This window comes from Telopea speciosissima, chromosome 1 (assembly GCF_018873765.1).
Source record: "Telopea speciosissima isolate NSW1024214 ecotype Mountain lineage chromosome 1, Tspe_v1, whole genome shotgun sequence".
In the NCBI taxonomy this organism is placed as follows: Eukaryota; Viridiplantae; Streptophyta; class Magnoliopsida; order Proteales; family Proteaceae; genus Telopea; species Telopea speciosissima.
In genome coordinates, this window is record NC_057916.1 from 2,742,575 (window position 1) to 2,761,640 (window position 19,066).

The following is a 19,066-nucleotide window of genomic DNA, read 5'->3' on the forward strand; positions in this document are numbered from 1 at the left end:
GATCCAGCGATACAGGATCGGCCATGAATTGGTATTGATCTCAGCCGATATCGATCAAATATCAATCTGGATCCATTAGATTTACCCTTTTTTTTCTTAAAAAAAAATACAGATTTTTTTTAAACATTATTTACCTTTGTCGATACTGATCTACTAGTACGGATCAACCAAAATTGGTGTCGTTCTCCACTGATACCGTTACGAATCTATTCTGTAAAAAGGTATGAGAGAGAGAGAGAGACACCAAATCAATCCTACAAAAGCATATGTGCAAGAGTAGACAGAAGATTTAAACTTCCAACCAAAAAACCGGGCGGATAGGTATATGTGAGAGAGAGAGATATATGTTAAGAGGTTTTGTTGAAAAACCTTAAGAATTAAATAATAAATTTTTTTATTTTATTTAAAGAAGAAATATTTATTACTTAAATGAAATAAATGGTCATTATTGCATATTTTCAATCCGAGGATTCAGAGATTGACTGAACCATTGCATACTTTCAATCCGAGGATAGATTGACTGAGTAGAATATACGAGCCCGCTTGATAACCTTACGAGAAATAGTTTTAGGGGTTTTTTCGTTTCGAGAAACGGGAAAACACCCAAAAACCGCTTGATAACGAAGTGTTTTTTGTGAGTGTTTCTGGAAACATAAATCAAAATTTATGCTCCCTGGAAGACTTTTGACAGAACATGTCGTTCTGTGCTGAAAATTAAAAGTTGTGCCCGATAAACTGCTCACACCTCTAACCTCGCTCTCACCTCTCAACGTCTCTAAACTCTCCCTCACCTCTCACGCCTCTAGCCATTGAAACCTTGTACAACCTGCAACTCATCTTAGAGGTAAGATCAACCACGTACTCTATCCCTTTGTTTCTCTCACTCTATCTCTTCCTCTCTCTCTCTCTTTCTGTCGCTCGCTCTCTGTGCGCGATTTGGTTCACAGAAACCCTAAGAACCACGGTTTCTGTGTTCATCCATTGGAGTGAACTGAAAGCCGTGGTTATTAGGGTTTCCCACTTGAGAAACTTTGCGGCGAAGTAGGAACCCAAGAAACCTTCATCGTTGCTACAAACTTCAATAAAATCACCGGTTCGATATGCTTTCTCCATTACTTGAAACGAGATGACCTCCCTCATTGAAAGCCCAATCGAAGGGAAATTTCAGGGTAGGTATCCGAATGGACTACCCTCTTAAGTACAGAGTACTATTCACCCAAAAGATCAAGCCAGAAATAAAGCCAAGCCACTGAAATCACACCTGGTGGTAGAACAGAGATCAGATTTGATTTCAGTTTGATATATGACAACAAGGTTGGATTTAGGGTGTAAGAAACAAGGGCTAGGGTCGCACAAGAGGATCAATTCAAACCCTAGAGTTTGGGATGGAAAGATGAATAATTGAGAAGGATCTGTGTCTCTCTTGTAGAACCAGATCAAGCTGGGACTGAACAGAACAAAACAGGGATGCATGGGTAAGGAAAAAATAAAAAAGGGAAGAAATTGAAAGGAGGAAGGGAATCGTACCAAGAGGAGAAGGGAAGAAATACAAGTTGGCCAAGTCAACGACTCGCCAAGCAAACACACACAGAAGGTACGATCCATTGATAAAAGATTTAAAAGCAGGTTGCAATTGCAGACAAGACCCATAACCAAGAGAAGAAGAAGAAGAGGAAAAAGTGAAGAAAGAAAAACATTTTCCAGAACAGGTTTACCAAGCGGGTAAAAAATGGTTTCTTAGCACAAAAAAGAAAAAAACTGTTCTGTTGTTTCTCTGCACATAACCAAAACAGAAATAGCAGTAAGGTTATCAAGCGGGCACTACACTACCCACGCAATCAAGCACCCTTCTTTCTCACTATTAAATTTTTAGAAACAGTAATATTTTACAACTGCTAAATACTAATATTCAGTAGCAATAAAATATTACCGCTTCTATTTATATAATATGTTATTCACTATAAGTGCAGTCATATTATACCATTGTTAGTATGTATTTGGTAACGGTAAAATATATATTTTTTTAGGTAAATAGCAACGGTAAAATATTACCGTCACATAATATCAATATGGGAGAATGTTCTCTGTGCCGCAATGCAGGCTGTGTCCAAGCACATGGGCCTACCACTCAAGAGGGCAGGGTGGTCATTGCGCCCACCCCCATGTGTCTGGGTGCAGCCTCCGTTGCAGCACTGAGAACAGCGCCCCTATCGATATATATCAGCGAATAAAAAAATTACCGTTGCTTCTACCAAAAAATAAAAAAATTTACCGCTACTGTGCCCTCATTCCAATTGTTGCCGAAGCGCCTTTTTCTTGTAGTGGGACCGATTGAAATCGGGGACTGATTCAAATCCCATTCCGATCTTTAAAACCCTTGGAAGATAGCAATCATTTTCAACAAGCATTTGCGTCACAGGATAATTCAGATCGTCTACGACCCAACTGCCCGTAGCGGCCTGTGCGACGTAGACTGGGCCGCGCGCGCTATGATTGCCTTACCCCCACTTGGGCAAGGCATTTGGGCAGGGGTAAGGTGATCTTTGCACACGTGACTCAGTCTGTACCGCACAGGCTGCTACGGCAGCGCTCCATAGAGGATTTGGATCCGTCACAGGAACAACCTCTTCCTAAGTCTATTAGACAACACACGAAGTCTGATTACTTACCAAAATATCAAGTAGCAATCTACATCATTTCTCAGATTATGGAGGATCAAGTACCCACATTACTGAAGTTTTGCCTTATTTTGGTTAATGCCGGCTACGACTGGAATTCTAATCTCCAGTTATTCAAACAAAAATCCATTTCAGAAGGTTATGAGAAGGTTGTTCTTGGATCCGATAATAGAGAGGTTATCTCTTTTTCACAGAATGGGATCGGATTTCTTCATCACATCACCCCTTGTTTTGAGGGTTGTCTTGGAAGACATTCTTTACCTCCCAGGCTTCTTTGTGTTTTGTTTTTTTCACTTTGATTTTTCCAAGGGAGATTAACAGTGTGACTGACTCCTTGGCAAGGAGGGCCCCTATCGATGACGTGTACGATGGTTTGGCCCATTTCCGTTGTTCCATGGCTATGTGATCTTTGTAATCTTGAACCATGAGCTTCTGACCTTTTATGGGTATTTGCAACTTGGGTCTTCTAATTTGGGGAAGAAGTTAAAAGAAGAGGGGATCTCTTCACCTACTCCTTAGGTTAGTGGATATCTAAGGGTTAATTAGTCATTTCATGTCCAGTTTAAAACCACGTCATCACTTAATGTTTATTTGCTACCAGACAGTTTTTTAGCATGGTTTTGAAAGTAGAGGGGGTGTACTCGTTCATTTTTTGAAACTTCAGGTCGATTTGTACTTAAGGCAAAGTACAGGGGGTCGTATACGTAATTTTTCCCTTTTTTTATATATTATTTCCTTTATCTGTACTGATCCACCGATACAAGATCAGCCAGTAATCAATATCGGTCTCAGTAGATACCGATTCCTATCAGCCTAGTTCAGTTAGGTTTACCACTGTTTTCTTTTTTTTTTTTCTTTTTTTACATTTTAACCTTGTCCGAACCGATCCATCAATATGGAATCGGCTAGGAATCGATATTGGTTGTGACCGATATTCGTATCGGTCTCATCCCATACTGATATGGATTGATCTGTGTCGGTTCAAATCAGTTAGGTTTACCCTTGTTTTCTTTTTCTTTTTTTTAAAAAAAAAATTAGATTTTTTTTTTTAACATTTTTACCATTGTCCGTACCAATCCACCAACTTGAGATCAACCAGGAATCGGTATCAGTTGCAACTGATATTGATTCGTATGAGTCTATTCAGTTAGTTTTACCCTTGTTTTCTTCAAAAAATTAGTTTTTTTTTAATTTTATATTTTTACATATTTCCTTTGTCCGTACCAATCTATCGATACAGAATCAGCCAGGAATTGGTATTGGTCTCAGTCGATACCAATCATATATCAATCTGGATCAATTAGGTTTATCCCTGTTTTTTTTTTTTTTCTTTGAAAAATTAGATTCTTTTAAACATTTTTTACTCTTGTCCTTATTGATCCACCAATACGGATCAATCGAAATCGGTGTTAGTCTCCATCAATGCCGTTACGAATCTATCCTGCAAAAAGGTTTGAGAGGAGAGACCAAATCTATCCTACGAGTAGATAGAATATATAAAACTTCCAATCAAAAGAACTAGGCGGATAAAATAGCAATGATAAAAAATAAAAATAAAAAGTAAATTACATGTCACCCCCTGGTTTCAAACGAAACTAAGATCACCCCTAGTTTAGACCCCAATATGACAAATTAGTCTCTACAGTTAGTTTTATGCTATTAAGTGATGATGTCAACCAGTTAAATAAATTTAAATCCCTAAACTAGGCTTGACAAATGTTGAAGATGAAGAAAGGGTAGTATTATAAATTTAATTATAATGTTTTAGTATAAGGTAAAATTGTCCTTTCATACCAATAACTAAAAGCATACTAATACTGTTACTGTAGAGGGGGTGATTTAAATTTTTTCAAAAAACCAGGGGATGATCTGAGTTTCATTTGAAAACCAGGGGATGATGTGTAATTTACCCTAAAAAAAAATTCCCTCCTATATCCGCTTTCCAATTGTTGTCGATTCGCTGTTTTCTTGTAGTGGGATCATCCCCTATCACTAAATTTAATATTATAAAGTTCAAGTGTACAAGACCCCACAAGGGTTTCTGAAACACAACATTGCATAAGCGTTTGATAATTAGTACAATGGGTAATTGGTTTCAGTACCCAACACTTGAGTTTCAAGCCCATTTGGACTTGAAATGCAAAACAGTAATTCAAGCTCATGATAACTAAAACCTCACACTCAAAACCTTAATCCCACTGGGGACTTAAACAGCTTAGACCCATGTGGCTCACAACTAAAAAAGAACAGTGGATGACTTATAGATGAGGGTTATGATGTTATTCACACATTATAGTTTCAAAAACCCTACCCAACATCATCTTCATCTTCTTCTTACTTCCTCACAAAACTATTGGGGTGCTTGCCATGTTGTCCAAATTGTTATCCATCAAGTGAGATCTTCTTTCCAATTTGCGGGGTACTTCTAGAAAGATTGATTGGCCGTTAGTCACTAAATGATCAAGAGAGAAGAGGGTGGCCTTTAACTCGCATGGGCAAGAAATCTGGCTCGGTTCGATCTGCTTATATATATATAATTTGCAGTATGCTTTTAAGGAGATAAACATTGATTCTCTAGTTAGGAAGGTTTTGTCTATCTCGTGTACGATAATATAATCTAATTTCAACTATGGGATTTTTTCGATTCTCGTTGTTAAATGTCATTGGAGAGGATCTGGATTCCAATTCCTAGTGCCCCTAACAAGAGGGCACAATGACCACCCTACCTCTACCCGAACAGTCTATCCGGATGGGATACTCCCCTTATTGAGGCATTGGAGAACTGGGCCAGACAAGAAACTGGAAGAGATAATTTTCCGTAAACTACGACCTTGACACAATTTTTTGAGTATAATTAACTTTTTATCAAAAAATATTATAAAAATATCAGAAGAATCCTATATAAAAAAAATTAATATATCAGAAGATAACAAGGAAACAATATTCGGATGCTTTATGGAGTTGCAAGCTAAAAACCATAGGAGTTCAAATCTGTCCCCACCCGTCACATGTGGATAGCTGATCCGGATTCAAACCACAAGGGCTATCATGATCGTGGACCTTCCCATTCATGGCTGTCACCTCATGTGTTATATAATATCAAATATTAATTAATACAAGACTCACAGAAAGCCACGGGTGGGCAGAAAGTTCCAGCAAGAGCCGCAAGACATTTGAGTCATTGAAAGGCATGGTACGTGCAGCCATGCATGCTCGGGCCAGCAGACTTGTCTGCCTGCCTGCCTGCTTTGTGCACAATGCGGGCTGGCCTGCCCGCATGGGGAGAGAGAGATTGTTCTCCTTAGAAGCTGGATATTTAATGTCCTCATCCCAATCCACAAGGACAAAAAGATATTCTGTCTATAAAATTCTTTATGGGATTCTTCTTGCTACCTATGAAATTAATTGCTAGTATATATAAATATGTGAGAAATCTCAAGCTCTCTTGACCTCAACCCATTTAAGTTGAGCTTATTCGATCTCCACTTTTACCAATCTCATAAGGGTTAGCCCAACAAAGCTAACCAATTATGGATTCTCTTCTTCTTCAACTCCCAACAACAGTGATGTTCTTTTCCTTCTTGGTATTTCTTTACTACTTACTTCAATGGAGGTCAACGAATCCAACAAAGCTCAATAAGAGTGGTAATAAAAGGGTTCTTCCACCAGAAGCTGCCGGTGCATGGCCAATAATTGGTCACCTCCCTATGTTAGGTGGTAATTCCCTTCCTCACATTACTTTGGGAAACTTAGCTGACAAATATGGACCAGCATTCACCATTCGTTTTGGTATGACACCTGCTTTGGTGGTAAGTAATTGGGAAGTGGCAAAGGAAATTTATAGTACAAGTGATAAAGCTCTTGCCAGTCGACCCAAGAAACTCACCACAAAGCTCATCGGTTATAACAATGCTTTATTCGCCTTCACTCATTATGGAACTTATTGGCGTGAAGTCCGTAAGATTTCCATGCTCGAGCTTCTCTCCAATCGTCGACTTGATATGCTTAAGCATGTCAGAGCCTCTGAGATCGATGCCTTCATAAAAGACACATACAACAAGTGGGTTGTTGCAGAGAAGAAGCAAGAAGGTGGCCAAAACTTAGGAGTTTTGGTTGATATGAAGAAATGGTTTGGAGATTTGACAATAAATATTATTGTTCGAATGGTGGCTGGGAAGCGATACTTTGGACCGGAAACTACAAAATCTGATGCAGCGGAGGCGGAGAGGTGTCAAGAAGGAGTTAGAGATTTTTTTCACTTTATGGGTCTATTTGTGTTGTCAGATGCATTTCCTTTTCTTGAAGGTTTGGACTTGCAGGGATATGAGAAAGCCATGAAGAAGACTGCCAAAAACTTGGATTCTATAGTCGATGGATGGTTGAAGGAGCATAAGCAGAAGCGATTATCTGCCAACAAGGGTGATCATCAAGACTTCATGGATGTTATGATATCCCTCTTGGAGGAATCAAAGCTCTCATCACCAGATTATGATGCTGATACGATCATCAAAGCTAATTGCCTAGTGAGTAGTACATATATATAGACAAATGAATGAAGATATATAGTTAATTTTCATTCATTCTATTCTTTTAATTTTTTTTTTTTCTATTTACTTTAGGGGGAGGGTTCTCTATGAGGGAGCGTGGCCCGTTGCGTGTGCATGGGGGCCAATGAGAGTGCTAGTAGAAGCATCTTGGGGGTGGGATTTCCACCTTTCATAGGGGGCAGAGTGGTCATTTTGCCGAGATCAAACCAAAATGAATTATATCAGATCGATTTTGGTTTCAAAATCTTGAAACTTTCTTCGGTTCAGTTCAGTTTCAATTTCATGATAAGAACCATCAAACCAAACTAAATTACCTATTTTCAAACCAAACCAAATAAGGAATCAAATAAATCATCTTGTTTTTAATTGTTTTAATTAAGGACCGAGTTTCCTCCACCCCCGATGAATGGGATCTCATTCGCCGAGGGGTGGGAGAGGGCGGGAATGAGTATCGGGAGGGTATTTTGGAACATACAAAAATCCTAGAAGGGGTTTGTGAACCCTAGGATGGTGAGTGAACCATCGTCCTCCAAGGGTGGAGGAAAACTTTGTCCTTTAATTAATGTTAGTGATAAGTTTTATTCTAATTTACATAATTAACTGGTTTGATGTAATTTTGTTGCATATGCAGACTATGATTCTAGGTGGCAATGACACTACTGTGGTTAGTTTCACATGGGCACTCTCATTACTGCTCAACAATCCTCATGTTTTAAAAAGGGCTCAAGCTGAGTTGGACATGGTCGTTGGCAAGGACAGACAAGTGGACGAATCAGATATGGCTAAATTGGAATATCTCCAAGCAATAGTCAAAGAGACGTTGCGTCTCTACCCTGCAGCTCCAATTGCTGCTCAACATGAAGCCATAGAAGAGTGTACCGTAGCTGGTTTTCACATTCCAGTAGGAACTCGTATATTGCCAAATCTCTATAAGATTCATAGAGATCCAACAGTATGGTCAGACCCATTAGAATTTCAACCAGAGAGGTTTCTAAAAAGCCATTTGGATCTTCGAGGTCAGCATTATGAGTACATACCTTTTGGCTCTGGCAGGCGAATGTGTCCTGGGATTTCTTTTGCTCTTCAAGCTCTGCACTTGGGTTTGGCTCGTTTGATTCATAGCTTCGAGTTTGCAACTCCTTCCAATGCACCTGTGGATATGACAGAGAGCCCAGGGCTGACCAACATCAAGGCATCACCACTTGAAGTCCTCCTTACCCCACGCCTTCCTCCTAAGCTTTATGGATATTAATCAAGGGGTTGTGTGTATGGAAATAAAAGTTACTTATTTTCGAGGCAGCAGATGCTTGGAGTTATAATTAATGCTCCTCCTCTCTGTGAAGTTTGTAATTGTCATGTTAGGATTTTCTTGCTTTCTTTGAAGGGATATAAAGCTTGCTTGCTAAGGAGGGTGATAACCCTCATAAATTTCAAAGGGACATTTGACTACCCAAAAGGCATTACCAACCACTATTATAGATTTAAATGCCATCTTCCATTCATCTCCAACTTTGATCAAGTTTTCTACTCATCACATGTCAAATCTCATCCAAAATAGAGTTTACTTGGTGGCAAAATAAAGCATTGAAAAATTCAAGTCTATGAACAAGGTGCATGGACCACCAAGAGGATACATTAGCATATATGTATATGATTCAAATTTAGTCTGAAATTTAACACATGCCTAATACAGATGATTCTCTAGCTATCCATGGTAGAAATAACATCATCCATCCACACAGCAGAACTAGGTGTACTGCCAAGCTAGGAGTAACTAAGTGGGTGGCCCATACAACCAATCTTCTACCATTTTATATGTAAAATACTATCAATCTATACATTAGTCAAGCGTCAAATTTGAGTCCCCAGTTCAGTCATGAATTAACTTATATCACACATTTTCTATGGTATTTTTTTTTCGGTAATATTTTTTATATGGTATTTACAACTATCTAAAAAGGCTTGTGGTTTTTAATCTTGGTTTTGAACAATTTGCAGAAGAAAGCACTAAAAAGATTTACCTAGCCAGGTACTCTCTTCTTTTTCAAAAAAATTTCAACTTTCTTTTCTTGCCAACCAAACACAACCAAAAAGATTTACCTGGCCAGGTACCAAACTACATGAAACAGGTTCAATTGTTGTGCTCATTCTTTAATAAATCAGGTTTCGAGGCTTCTTTTTTTCAAGTTGCAGGAGCCTTTCCATCTCTTGAAAAGAGTGAGCAGCCATGGAATGCATCTAGACTGCTGCCAAAGAATCCACTGAGGCTAATACTGTCCCCGCTCATTATCTGACGCAAGGATGATAAACCCAGGTCTAATGGCCCCAAAGAATCAGTCTGCATTCAAGTGATTATGGATTAGTAATCAGATTTATGGTCAACTTCAGCACAGAACCAATTTAATCAAGAAGCTTAACAAAATTACAGGATGTTAAGTACCCATTTGATGTCTGCCAGCCCAAGGCTGCTTTCAACATTATTTATTCCTGGTGTCTGAGGTAGCAAGTCATCCTTTGGTGCTTGTGGAGCATGTTCCTGGGTGTGTTCAGTTTGATGCAAAAACACCTAGTAAGGTTAGTTACTTTTTTAGTATAATTAGAATACCAAAAAGTAAAAATATAGACAACCCTGAAGACCATTTAACAGCAAAAGTGTAAGTAGCAGTGAAGCAGGACAAACGAAAGAATATCACGGACTCTAGTGATCAAACCATCTTAACCATCCCCACGACACTAACAGTCAGAATTCAGAAAATATAGGAATCCAAGATTTGTAAGGATGTTAGATGGTTAGGATCAGAGTGGAAATTTTGTTCTCTTCCCCACATGTAAACTCCACAGATCAGTATTTAGAGAATTTAGAGAACGTAGGTTCAGCCATTGTGAACTGCAAATTCCCATTTGATTTTGGGGAACAAGAAATATTCTACAGATTAAAGAACAGCATATCATGAGCCTTCCTACCTAACACAGAACCACCCTTTCCCTGGATCTGTTTTTTGTATTTTAATAATTGTTTTGAACATACCTAATAGGAGGATTTGGTTTGGGGTGGTTGTTTAGTCGTTACCTTTTGTGATCGACCCAACACAACCATCTCAAAGCCAACCCTAAATAGAACAGCATGACAAACTGCAGTAATGAGCCAGCATCTCTGATACTAAAAATCCCCTGACCATTTAACAGTTCGAATATCATGAATTATCACACAGGCATCGGAACAAGTAAATGTACCAGTATCCAACTACTGAGTTTGACCTAATAAAAATGTTCCCTATTAGCAACAGTGATAATCATAAATAAAATGACGAAGGGCAAACCTCAACCGAATTGGAGATTTTGAATGACTTGGAACTAGCATCTTGACTGCAACATCCAGAAGGAGCACTTCTTGCAGCAGGGAGGAGATTTTCACCTAGCGACAACATTTTTTGAAATGGAAATGCATGGCATGTTTCTTCCGCATCCAAGATGGATGAAAAAGATCCATTAGAGGATAGTTTTGGGCCTTGAGCACGACCATGTATAAGATTTGAAATAGCAGCATCAAATGAATCACAGGTGAATGGAACTTGCTGCAAGCACAAATCATTCCCAATAACTGGATCACAACTGGTGTTACCCTGCAGGGAAGCTTCTGACAGCAGACCTCCGATGCTAATGTTTGTGAGACTATCAGGACATGCAACTGATGATAATGTGACTCCTTTGTTTGTTCTTGTTTCATCCTGGATACAAATATGAATAATTATAACAACCAAAATGCAAAAGTATGTTGAGGAAGCAGCTGCTAAAAAATATTTGCAGATTCAATTGGTAGAGGTGCTATGATTTTGTTACCTCAAATCTTTGCTTTTCTCTTTCCATGATCTCCACTTTCTTACTAAAATCATTTTGTTTGTCTTCAGATTGTAATCCTTCCTCAAAGCCGCTGGAGGTGAGAGGTAACTGAAGCTTTTTAGGCTCGAAATTAGAGAACCAGCCATACCTTGATAAAGAGACCAAGTCAGCAAGTTGAACGAGATAGATCTTAATGACAAAAATCACAACAAAATGAAGTTAAGACCTCAAGCGGAAAATGGAAGGCCTGCCAATTACTGCATATACATCTTCCGCACTAGTATCAATGTCCTTCAAAGTCCATCTTTTGTACACAGATAGATTTTCCATCTGAATGCTGTACGGGAATAGCATGAGCTCCCCCATTGCTATGCTTGAACTTCCCCACTTCTTATTGAGATGCTTTACCACTGAGTGTATCCTTTTCTGAGCTTTTAAAGAAAGCTCCAAGTGCGGATTATGGCCATCCTGTAATGTGTATAAAAATGAAAGAAGTATGGCCTTCAATGCTACTTTTAAATATTACTGTTTGTAGGGCTTCTAAATGCTTGAACATTGTCATAGTTGTGTTCTTGACTTCACCTTTTCCAGTCCTAAGCGTGTTTGTTCATCTATAGGGAAAAGTTGGAGCTTGATCTTCACAGAAGGTTGTTGTGTCTGTCCATGGCCATGCTCAAGCACATCATTTGTTGTTCTAGAAGACAAAAGGTGCTCATCTTTTCCAACCAAACTAGTCTCATTTTTTCCTGTAAAGAGAATCATCCAGAGTTAGGCTATATAAATGGATTCAGAATCTCTTTGAATAAGTAAGCAACCAAATGCATTTATGTCTAAGCCACGTGAAGGCAAGTCAGAACCAAGGGATGTATCTGTCCATGCTTTCAAATTAAAGCAGATCCTCAAATAAGATGTTGAATTTGAGTGAATCCATTTCCCAGACTAAGATATATATATATATATATAGAGAGAGAGAGAGAGAGAGTGTGTGTGTGTGTTTTGCTTCTGCAAAGAAGGGTTCCAAGAAAGCCTCAACAAACTTAAAAAAGGACGGGAAAGTAATACCACTAAGATGGCACAACTTAGGTGCAGATTTACATTGCTTCCTATCAGTTCTCTTTGCAGATGTTTTGCCTCTGGTGGAACTAATGCCTATAGTAGTATTGCTCTTTAGTGAAGCCTCATCCTTTCTTCTCCTTTGCTTCCCAGAAGTTTTCATGGCAATAGTCAACTTGGGTGACAATAGAATTTCTGATCAGACTCTTCTTCCAAGAAGCCAGTTCTTCCTGTAACAGGGGTGAGGAGTCAAGAATGAGCTAGCTTTCTGCCTGAGATACATTATCAGAATAAATATTCTTAGTTTGCAATGGACTCACATTATTAGCACATGCTAACACCATACAGCTTCACAGCATACGACAGAACAATCTCTGACTCATTCTTTAAATTACAAATAAAAACCACAAAACCAAGGCATGCAAATAGAACAATAAAGTTCCTCATAACATTTGAGTTTCAGATGAGGATAGTATTACATGGATATAGACAACAGAATCTAACAAGCTAACACATGCCAGGAATCTGACTCTATGAGCTGAAAAACATGGACCCAGGGAGGTTAAAAAAGAGTATTTCTTTTCAAACAAAGGTTCAGCCCATTTTTAACAACATTCAGCCAAAACAAAACTAGCTTCAGGCTCTTTTCAGTCTACAAAATAATTTTTTTTATTTGAATTAAAATGATTTCTTAGGTGTTTTAGGTGTTATCTTCCTAAGACATGGTGGTCTCGGTTATTAGGGTGATTTTATTATCTACCATACACTGTTTCCCTTACAAGTCCTCATTCATTTACCATCTTAGCATCGAGTCGGAAGCTTGACAGAAGCTCCATTAGAAATTGTAGACAGTTTATTATGTTTATGTCAAATTAAAATCAGGCCCTAGGACATCTTATTTAATTAAGAGAACTGCTTTACATAGAACTTTTAGGGAGTCAAATTACCTGATCTACTGGAAGGGGAAAGGAGAAGATGAGGAATGAAAGAGGCTCATGCCCCGAAGTTAAATATAATCTAAATTCAAGAGCAGCTTCAGAGCATGTCCATATGGATACATGTTCAATGTTTGATTAGAATTGAGCAAAAAATTCACATTACTTCAAGTTTACTCTTAACCCATAGAATAGTTTTCTACTTTTGTTTAGAATGCACTCTCAAACCTTTGAATTTGAGGAGTGTTCGCACTCTCAATTTGAGAGCAGGAGTGCCACCTCTATGAGAAGGATTGGGTCACTAAGACCTGCATACTTGAAATAGATAAATGTACCCACCATCATATATATAAAAAAAAAAAAAAATGTAGCATAATAAAGTTTTGAATGAAATATGTTCAAAACTCAATACACACCTCAAATAAGCCTTGTCGTACAATAATCAAAATGGATGCTTCATGGAATCCCACTAATTGTGCATCCTCACCATTGTAACGTAAAATTGCAAGTTTTGTATAGTACTGTTACTGTTTAGTGATGTTCAAAAAGCCTATAAAAATATAAGGGCTTAGAAAGAATGACAAAACCATGCAAGCAGAATGTTAAGTTGGTCGCAAGGACCGCTATGAATCCCAGGTGTTCAGCACTAAATCCGTATTTTTGTAAAACATTGCATTTCAAATTTGAAATCCAAACTATCCTACCTGCAACAGAGACGGACTGCTCCTCCCAAGAACAATTCTTCACTACCTGTTATATAAGTTGTATGACTTGAATCTGTATTGTCAAAAGTCTTAATGTAAGAAGTACCCTGCTAAAAGTATGATAAAAGTTGACAAATCAAGAGAATATAAAAAGAGAACGTCACTCTGAAAGCTAAAGATTTAAAGGATGCTTTCAGCAATCTGGATATTGATGGATATTAGTATCCAACGCTGTCTAAAGCTTCTGAAAACGAAGACCATAAGGCTCATAACCCCATCCCCTATGACCCTATATCAACTTGTGTCCATAACTGGGCATCTTAAACGAAGTTGTCTCATGAGTCAGAAGTTTGAAGATTGTGGAAGTCATTTGAGTGGGAATTGTATCTTTCTATCATTTATTTCTTTTCCAAGGAAAAGCTGGTCTGCACTACGTCGCAGTTATAACGATTATATCAATGCCATGCTAAATAGCACAAACAGTCGAGTGATTGCAAAGTCGGAGAGAAAACCAAAAGTAGCGCTCTGGTTTCTGTTATGGAGTAAGGAGCAGATGGAACTCTCCCTAACTAACGAAACCCAAGGTATTTTAGGATGAGGTTAGCCTGAGGTTAAGGATTGTGACATCTATGGGCATCTAGTTAGCTGTCATCAATACCAAACTGAATCAAAATGACACCAAGAGAAACCAACGGGCAGCTGCCAGAAATTCTGCATTGCAACAAATATGGCACAGCAGACAACGTAAAAGATTAAACGAACTGATGATGTTCGAGTTCGGTAAGAAAACACCAGTGAGAACTCACACCCAATTGAAGGGACATTCAGAACAAGAAAATTTCTCAAAACTAACAAAAAAAAAAAAAAAAGAACTCCATCGATATAATCTAATGATCTAGGTTAAAGTTTCCCCATAATCCGATTCAGAAAAATTGTCAAGTAAAGTAAATTTAATCTGAGAGATTTATTAAATCCGAGTGAAATGCGTACATTACCTCCTGAATCGTAAGGAATTTAGATTCGCAGAACCGAAATTCTCCAACAAAGGTGGCAAGTCTCTTCGGTGTGTTCCGAATTCTGAAATTCAAATTTCAAAGTTCGATGACCACGCTTGCTGCAGAACTGCAGAAGAAGAAAGGGTAGCGGGAAGCGGGAAGCGGGAAGCGGGAAGCCGGAAGCCGCGCACGAGGGAAATAATTTTCGATTTAGAATGGATGGAAAAGAAAAAGGGAAAATATCGCAGATTCCTCCTGCACAAGCTTCTCACAGCCCACCCGTGGACCCACACTCTTTTTCCTTATAAAAGTCTCCTACCATTCGATTCGATCACGCACCCTCTGTTGGTGGCACCGTAGTTTTCTCTCCCTAAAATAAAAACATGAAAAAATAACGCTGCTTGATTGGCCTGCGCCTAGACATAGGAGTGCACAAAATTACTGCCCAACCCCTTCTAAAATAAAGAATTTTATTCATGTTGATATTTCTGCATGTGCTCTTCTTGGACCCCACGCCCGATGCAAGGGTTACACACCCAAACAGCGATCTCTTAGCCAAAAAATAATTATATAATCAATGATAAATTGATGTGTATACTATATAGGGTTCCAACACGGTCAAGTTGGGTCGGGCTTTTTAAAACCCCAACCCAACTCTAAGTCTGCTTTAGCTCGGCTCAAACCCACCCTCACCCTGACTCAAGGCCTAAAAACCTTGACCCTGATCCTAACCTTGACCTTGACGGGCCAAGCCCAACCCAAGCTCGCCCTGATTGGGCCTAACCCTGTTTCGCCATCCAAGGCCGGGCTGACCCTAACCCTAACCCTGACTTATATTTGAGGTCAAATTTTTTTCTTTTGTGTCCCTTGTACCTCTCAACCTGATTATATATAATGTTCTTGGAGGTCAAATTTATGAACCTTGTTTTTATTTTAAAAAATCAATATAATAAAAAAAGAATCAGACCTATATTGATTAATAACAGACCCTTGTTATTTGTTACATTGATAATATATTTAATATCATATTATATTTATATATAACCAGAGACAAAAGTAGGGTCAAAAATCAGGGTCGAATTCAGTGTCAAACTGAGCCCAAGGCCTCAACCCTAGCCCAGCTCAACCCTAACTCAAGCCTAAGAATTTCTGGCCCTGACCCACCCTTAGGGCTTTAGCCCAGGCCCTGTTCGGGCTCAAGGCAGGCTAGAGCGGATTCGAGCCATTAGGGCTAAACTTGCAGCCCTAGATGTGTAGTTTTTTACCTTCTCTTTTTTTTTTTTCACCCAGGCATAGTGAAAATCGTTTTGCCTTTTATAGGAATTCGTTGGCCAATGATTCTTTAGGATATACACATGTGTGGCTGATGACATGGCTACCTAACAAGAATGTATCCAGTAAGGGTGTCAAAAGTTGATCGACACTGGTAGGCCCAACCTGAACTGATCAATTGAAGCCTGAGACTGGGACCAACCGTTATGACCCGATTAGTCAATCAGCTCAATTATAAACTGTTTATGGACCTGCTAAGCTTCTATAGTCCAATTAGTCAATTAACCCAATTAAAAACCCGATGATAGCCCAGTTAACTTGATTAACCTAAGTCCGATTATGGATACGTAACAGACCGAATAGAAACATGTCCATGCCTTAGTCTATGATGTCTGATTTACCTAAATGGTTGGAACTCGGAAACGCTGCAAGACCTTAAATTGATGGAAACCAATTAAATCCAACAAAAAGTGACCGCCCGACCAGTTGACACCCCTAGTCTCCATGAGACAATTTTCTGCTGTCCCAAGCCCCAATGTTGATTTCGATTGGAGCTCCAGCTAAGGCCTGAAGGATCTCGGATCCTCTCCAAGGAGCCGAGGGCCAAAGGAGTGCCCAGGGGGTCATCCAAGGGTTGGGCTGTGTTACACACATCCTGGCGCATGCCTAGTCAGCCATTGGGATGTGTGTGGCACAACCCAACGACTAGATGTCTCCCTGGGCACTCTCTAGGCGCTGGGCTACCTGGAGAGGAGCTCAATCCAAGGATCTCTAGCCCATGAGGTGGCCCAATCTCATTCCTAGGCCCAGCTTTTTGAAAATGGGACCGGCAGGTCTGATGTAACCATGGTTCTAAGTATCGTAATAAATATCGGTATCACCACAGGTAGATACCATACGGATATGGATTGGGGATATTGTCCAAAAAATGGATCAGTTTTGAAAATATGCCTAATACCAATCAAATATGGCCCGGGCCAACTCCAGCCAATCTATATCAATATCGTATCAGTATCGGCCAAGACCAATAGAGACACTGATATTGATATCTATAACCTTGGGTCTGACCCATGGATTTAGGTATCAGTATCGTATCAGCCATATCATATCGGTATTGATCAGTATCAATACTGGTACAACTTAATCAATACAGTTAAAAAGTGGTTTTTTCCCTGGAATCGGCCTAATCGGGTCAATCCCTACTGGTGTATTAGTATCGTCGGGGAATGATACCAGAGGTCCAATCCAATCCAGATTGTTGGATAAACAGAGTACAGGACGGTGTCAGTGTGCCACAGTATTGAACATGGAACCTCAGATCTGCCTATCCTCAGCTGTAAGGTTTTGGTCTTGGGGCCTCAGTCCAGTAGATCATTACAGGCCTTGGGTAGCCCATAAAAGTTGTGATGCACAACACTGAACCCTTCAAATATGATCATCAGGGGTTTCCTATCGACTTGCTTCCCTGAAAGAGCTCTTTCAGGAAATCAAGAACAGAGCGCAGAACTGAAAATACAAAAGATGGTAGGAGAAACCAATCTCCCATGCCGATTGTGAGATGACGTTAAAGATAGTTGGCATTGCCATTTCAGATTATAAAAAATCACTCACAAGGATCTTAATAGTGTTCCTGGCCTGTTGAGGACCAGAGGGAGATTAGAAGCAAATATACCGGATCACATAGAAGCTTCGTACATGAATACAGGAAACCAGTTTAGCCTTTGTGATCCTAAATCAAAGAACCAAACCTTGTTCGTTCAGAGTGCTTGGAAACAATGGAAGTCCTTTTACACCCTTTGACCCAGTGTGTGAAAGCTATTCGTTGCCCCCTTACTCTGCATACTTAAGAGCAACAGTGGGCATGGAAGAGGACAACTGAAGGCCTGAAAGAACGAAAGGCTCAAGGTATAAGTGTTTATATATGACAAAATGCCAAAATGTCCATCTCTTCAAGGCTTCCTGATTCCTTAATGTCCGTTGGATGTCCTGTGCGTGAAGTCATCTTCTGTGGAAATGTTGCAGAGTTCATTACAAAAATCCTACTGAACCTGTTTCAGAATGAGGATTCATTGATATGGGGTTGTTCGATGATGTTCTCAGTTATAACTGCATATCACCGAGCCTCAAATATGGAATGGGAATTGAGGAGTTAAGCATCAACATCTAACTTGAGCACAAACTCTCTTTATTCTCAAGGAAGGTTGGAAATGCATTAGGAGCATCAAAACACTCCAGATCAAAGCTCAAAAAACTGCCTTTGGAGGACATCCTCATATTAATTAACTGTGAGTGATGGAGCAGCAGCAGAGACACCTGTCCATGTCCTAGTTATTTGCCCCTTTGCACATGCAATGTAGTTAGGCTTGCTTCTATTTACATGGATCAACACAGATAATCTTCATAATTTTGCAGAGAGCATTCAGTCATGGAAAACTTTCAGTTAACTGCAAACTTGAAACCATGAGACTTCTGGGACTATCTTTTATTTATTTACACCTGGGGAAAGTAAGAAAACATAACTGATTTTATTATATAAGAAGCTAAGCTAACAAACATAATGTACAAAACAAGAAGCAGCCGGCAGATGTAACATCAATAGAAACTGCATAACAGGGTAAGGGCCCAAGTTCATATGCTGTCTAATCACCCCATCAGCCAACTCACCAGCTGACCTCATCCTCCATGAGAAAGAGACCTCCCAGCTGAACTAAGATATATAACTCTTTATGAGAAGTATACATCTCCCCAAGTAATATTTCAAGGGTCTGGGTTAACCAAATGCTCTGGGTAAAACAGTTGAGCTGATGAAGAAAGTTGAAATTAATAGTTTGGCCCTTACAGAACATTTGATATCAGATTGCATCAAAAATCCAAAAACTTATTTAGATAAAATGTGTAGGATTTACACTGAAGAACCATATGACATCACCAGGTTTACTCAAGTTCCTAAACTAATTGTCAGCTATTGTAAAAAAATAAAAAAATAAAAAAGAAAGAGAGAATCCCAGTGCACAAGGCTCCCACTACTGCAGGGTCTAGGAG

At 39.2% G+C, this 19,066-nt stretch overlaps 2 protein-coding genes across 3 annotated transcripts; one reads left to right on the plus strand and one right to left on the minus strand.

The window, feature by feature from the left end:
- The first annotated feature begins 6,195 nt into the window (after positions 1-6,195).
- Positions 6,196-8,484, plus strand: LOC122648500 (cytochrome P450 CYP82D47-like). Its single transcript, XM_043841707.1, has 2 exons — positions 6,196-7,201; positions 7,857-8,484. Exons 1-2 carry the CDS (start codon positions 6,209-6,211, stop codon positions 8,475-8,477), a joined length of 1,614 nt encoding a protein of 537 aa, XP_043697642.1. The 5' UTR covers positions 6,196-6,208; the 3' UTR covers positions 8,478-8,484.
- Positions 8,485-9,337: 853 nt separating this feature from the next.
- Positions 9,338-12,398, minus strand: LOC122648502 (TSL-kinase interacting protein 1). 2 transcript variants are annotated; one of them, XM_043841709.1, is made up of 8 exons: positions 12,197-12,398; positions 11,648-11,811; positions 11,292-11,533; positions 11,066-11,213; positions 10,544-10,953; positions 10,207-10,211; positions 9,666-9,781; positions 9,338-9,563 (listed from the first exon to the last, which is right to left on the minus strand). In XM_043841709.1, the coding sequence occupies exons 1-8, from the start codon at positions 12,279-12,281 to the stop codon at positions 9,408-9,410; spliced, it is 1,326 nt and encodes a 441-aa protein (XP_043697644.1). In that variant the 5' UTR covers positions 12,282-12,398; the 3' UTR covers positions 9,338-9,407. The 2 variants fall into 2 exon arrangements, with proteins under 2 accessions (XP_043697644.1, XP_043697645.1); XM_043841710.1 differs by lacking the exons at positions 9,338-9,563; positions 10,207-10,211 and having other exon boundaries at positions 9,666-9,776; positions 10,536-10,953.
- Between the last annotated feature and the right edge of the window lie 6,668 nt (positions 12,399-19,066).

What these genes read in the sequence shown, in the direction of transcription:
- LOC122648502 (XM_043841709.1), bottom strand. Translation starts at nt 12,281, where the DNA reads ATGAAAACTTCTGGGAAGCAAAGGAGAAGAAAGGATGAGGCTTCACTA. An exon ending in CCTTCCATTTTCCGCTTGAG is followed by an intron (nt 11,214 to 11,291) that starts GTCTTAACTTCA and finishes CTCTTTATCAAG; the next exon opens with GTATGGCTGGTTCTCTAATT. An exon ending in GGCTGGCAGACATCAAATGG is followed by an intron (nt 9,564 to 9,665) that starts GTACTTAACATC and finishes ACTTGAATGCAG; the next exon opens with ACTGATTCTTTGGGGCCATT.
- LOC122648500 (XM_043841707.1), top strand. Translation starts at nt 6,209, where the DNA reads ATGGATTCTCTTCTTCTTCAACTCCCAACAACAGTGATGTTCTTTTCC. An exon ending in TCATCAAAGCTAATTGCCTA is followed by an intron (nt 7,202 to 7,856) that starts GTGAGTAGTACA and finishes TTGCATATGCAG; the next exon opens with ACTATGATTCTAGGTGGCAA.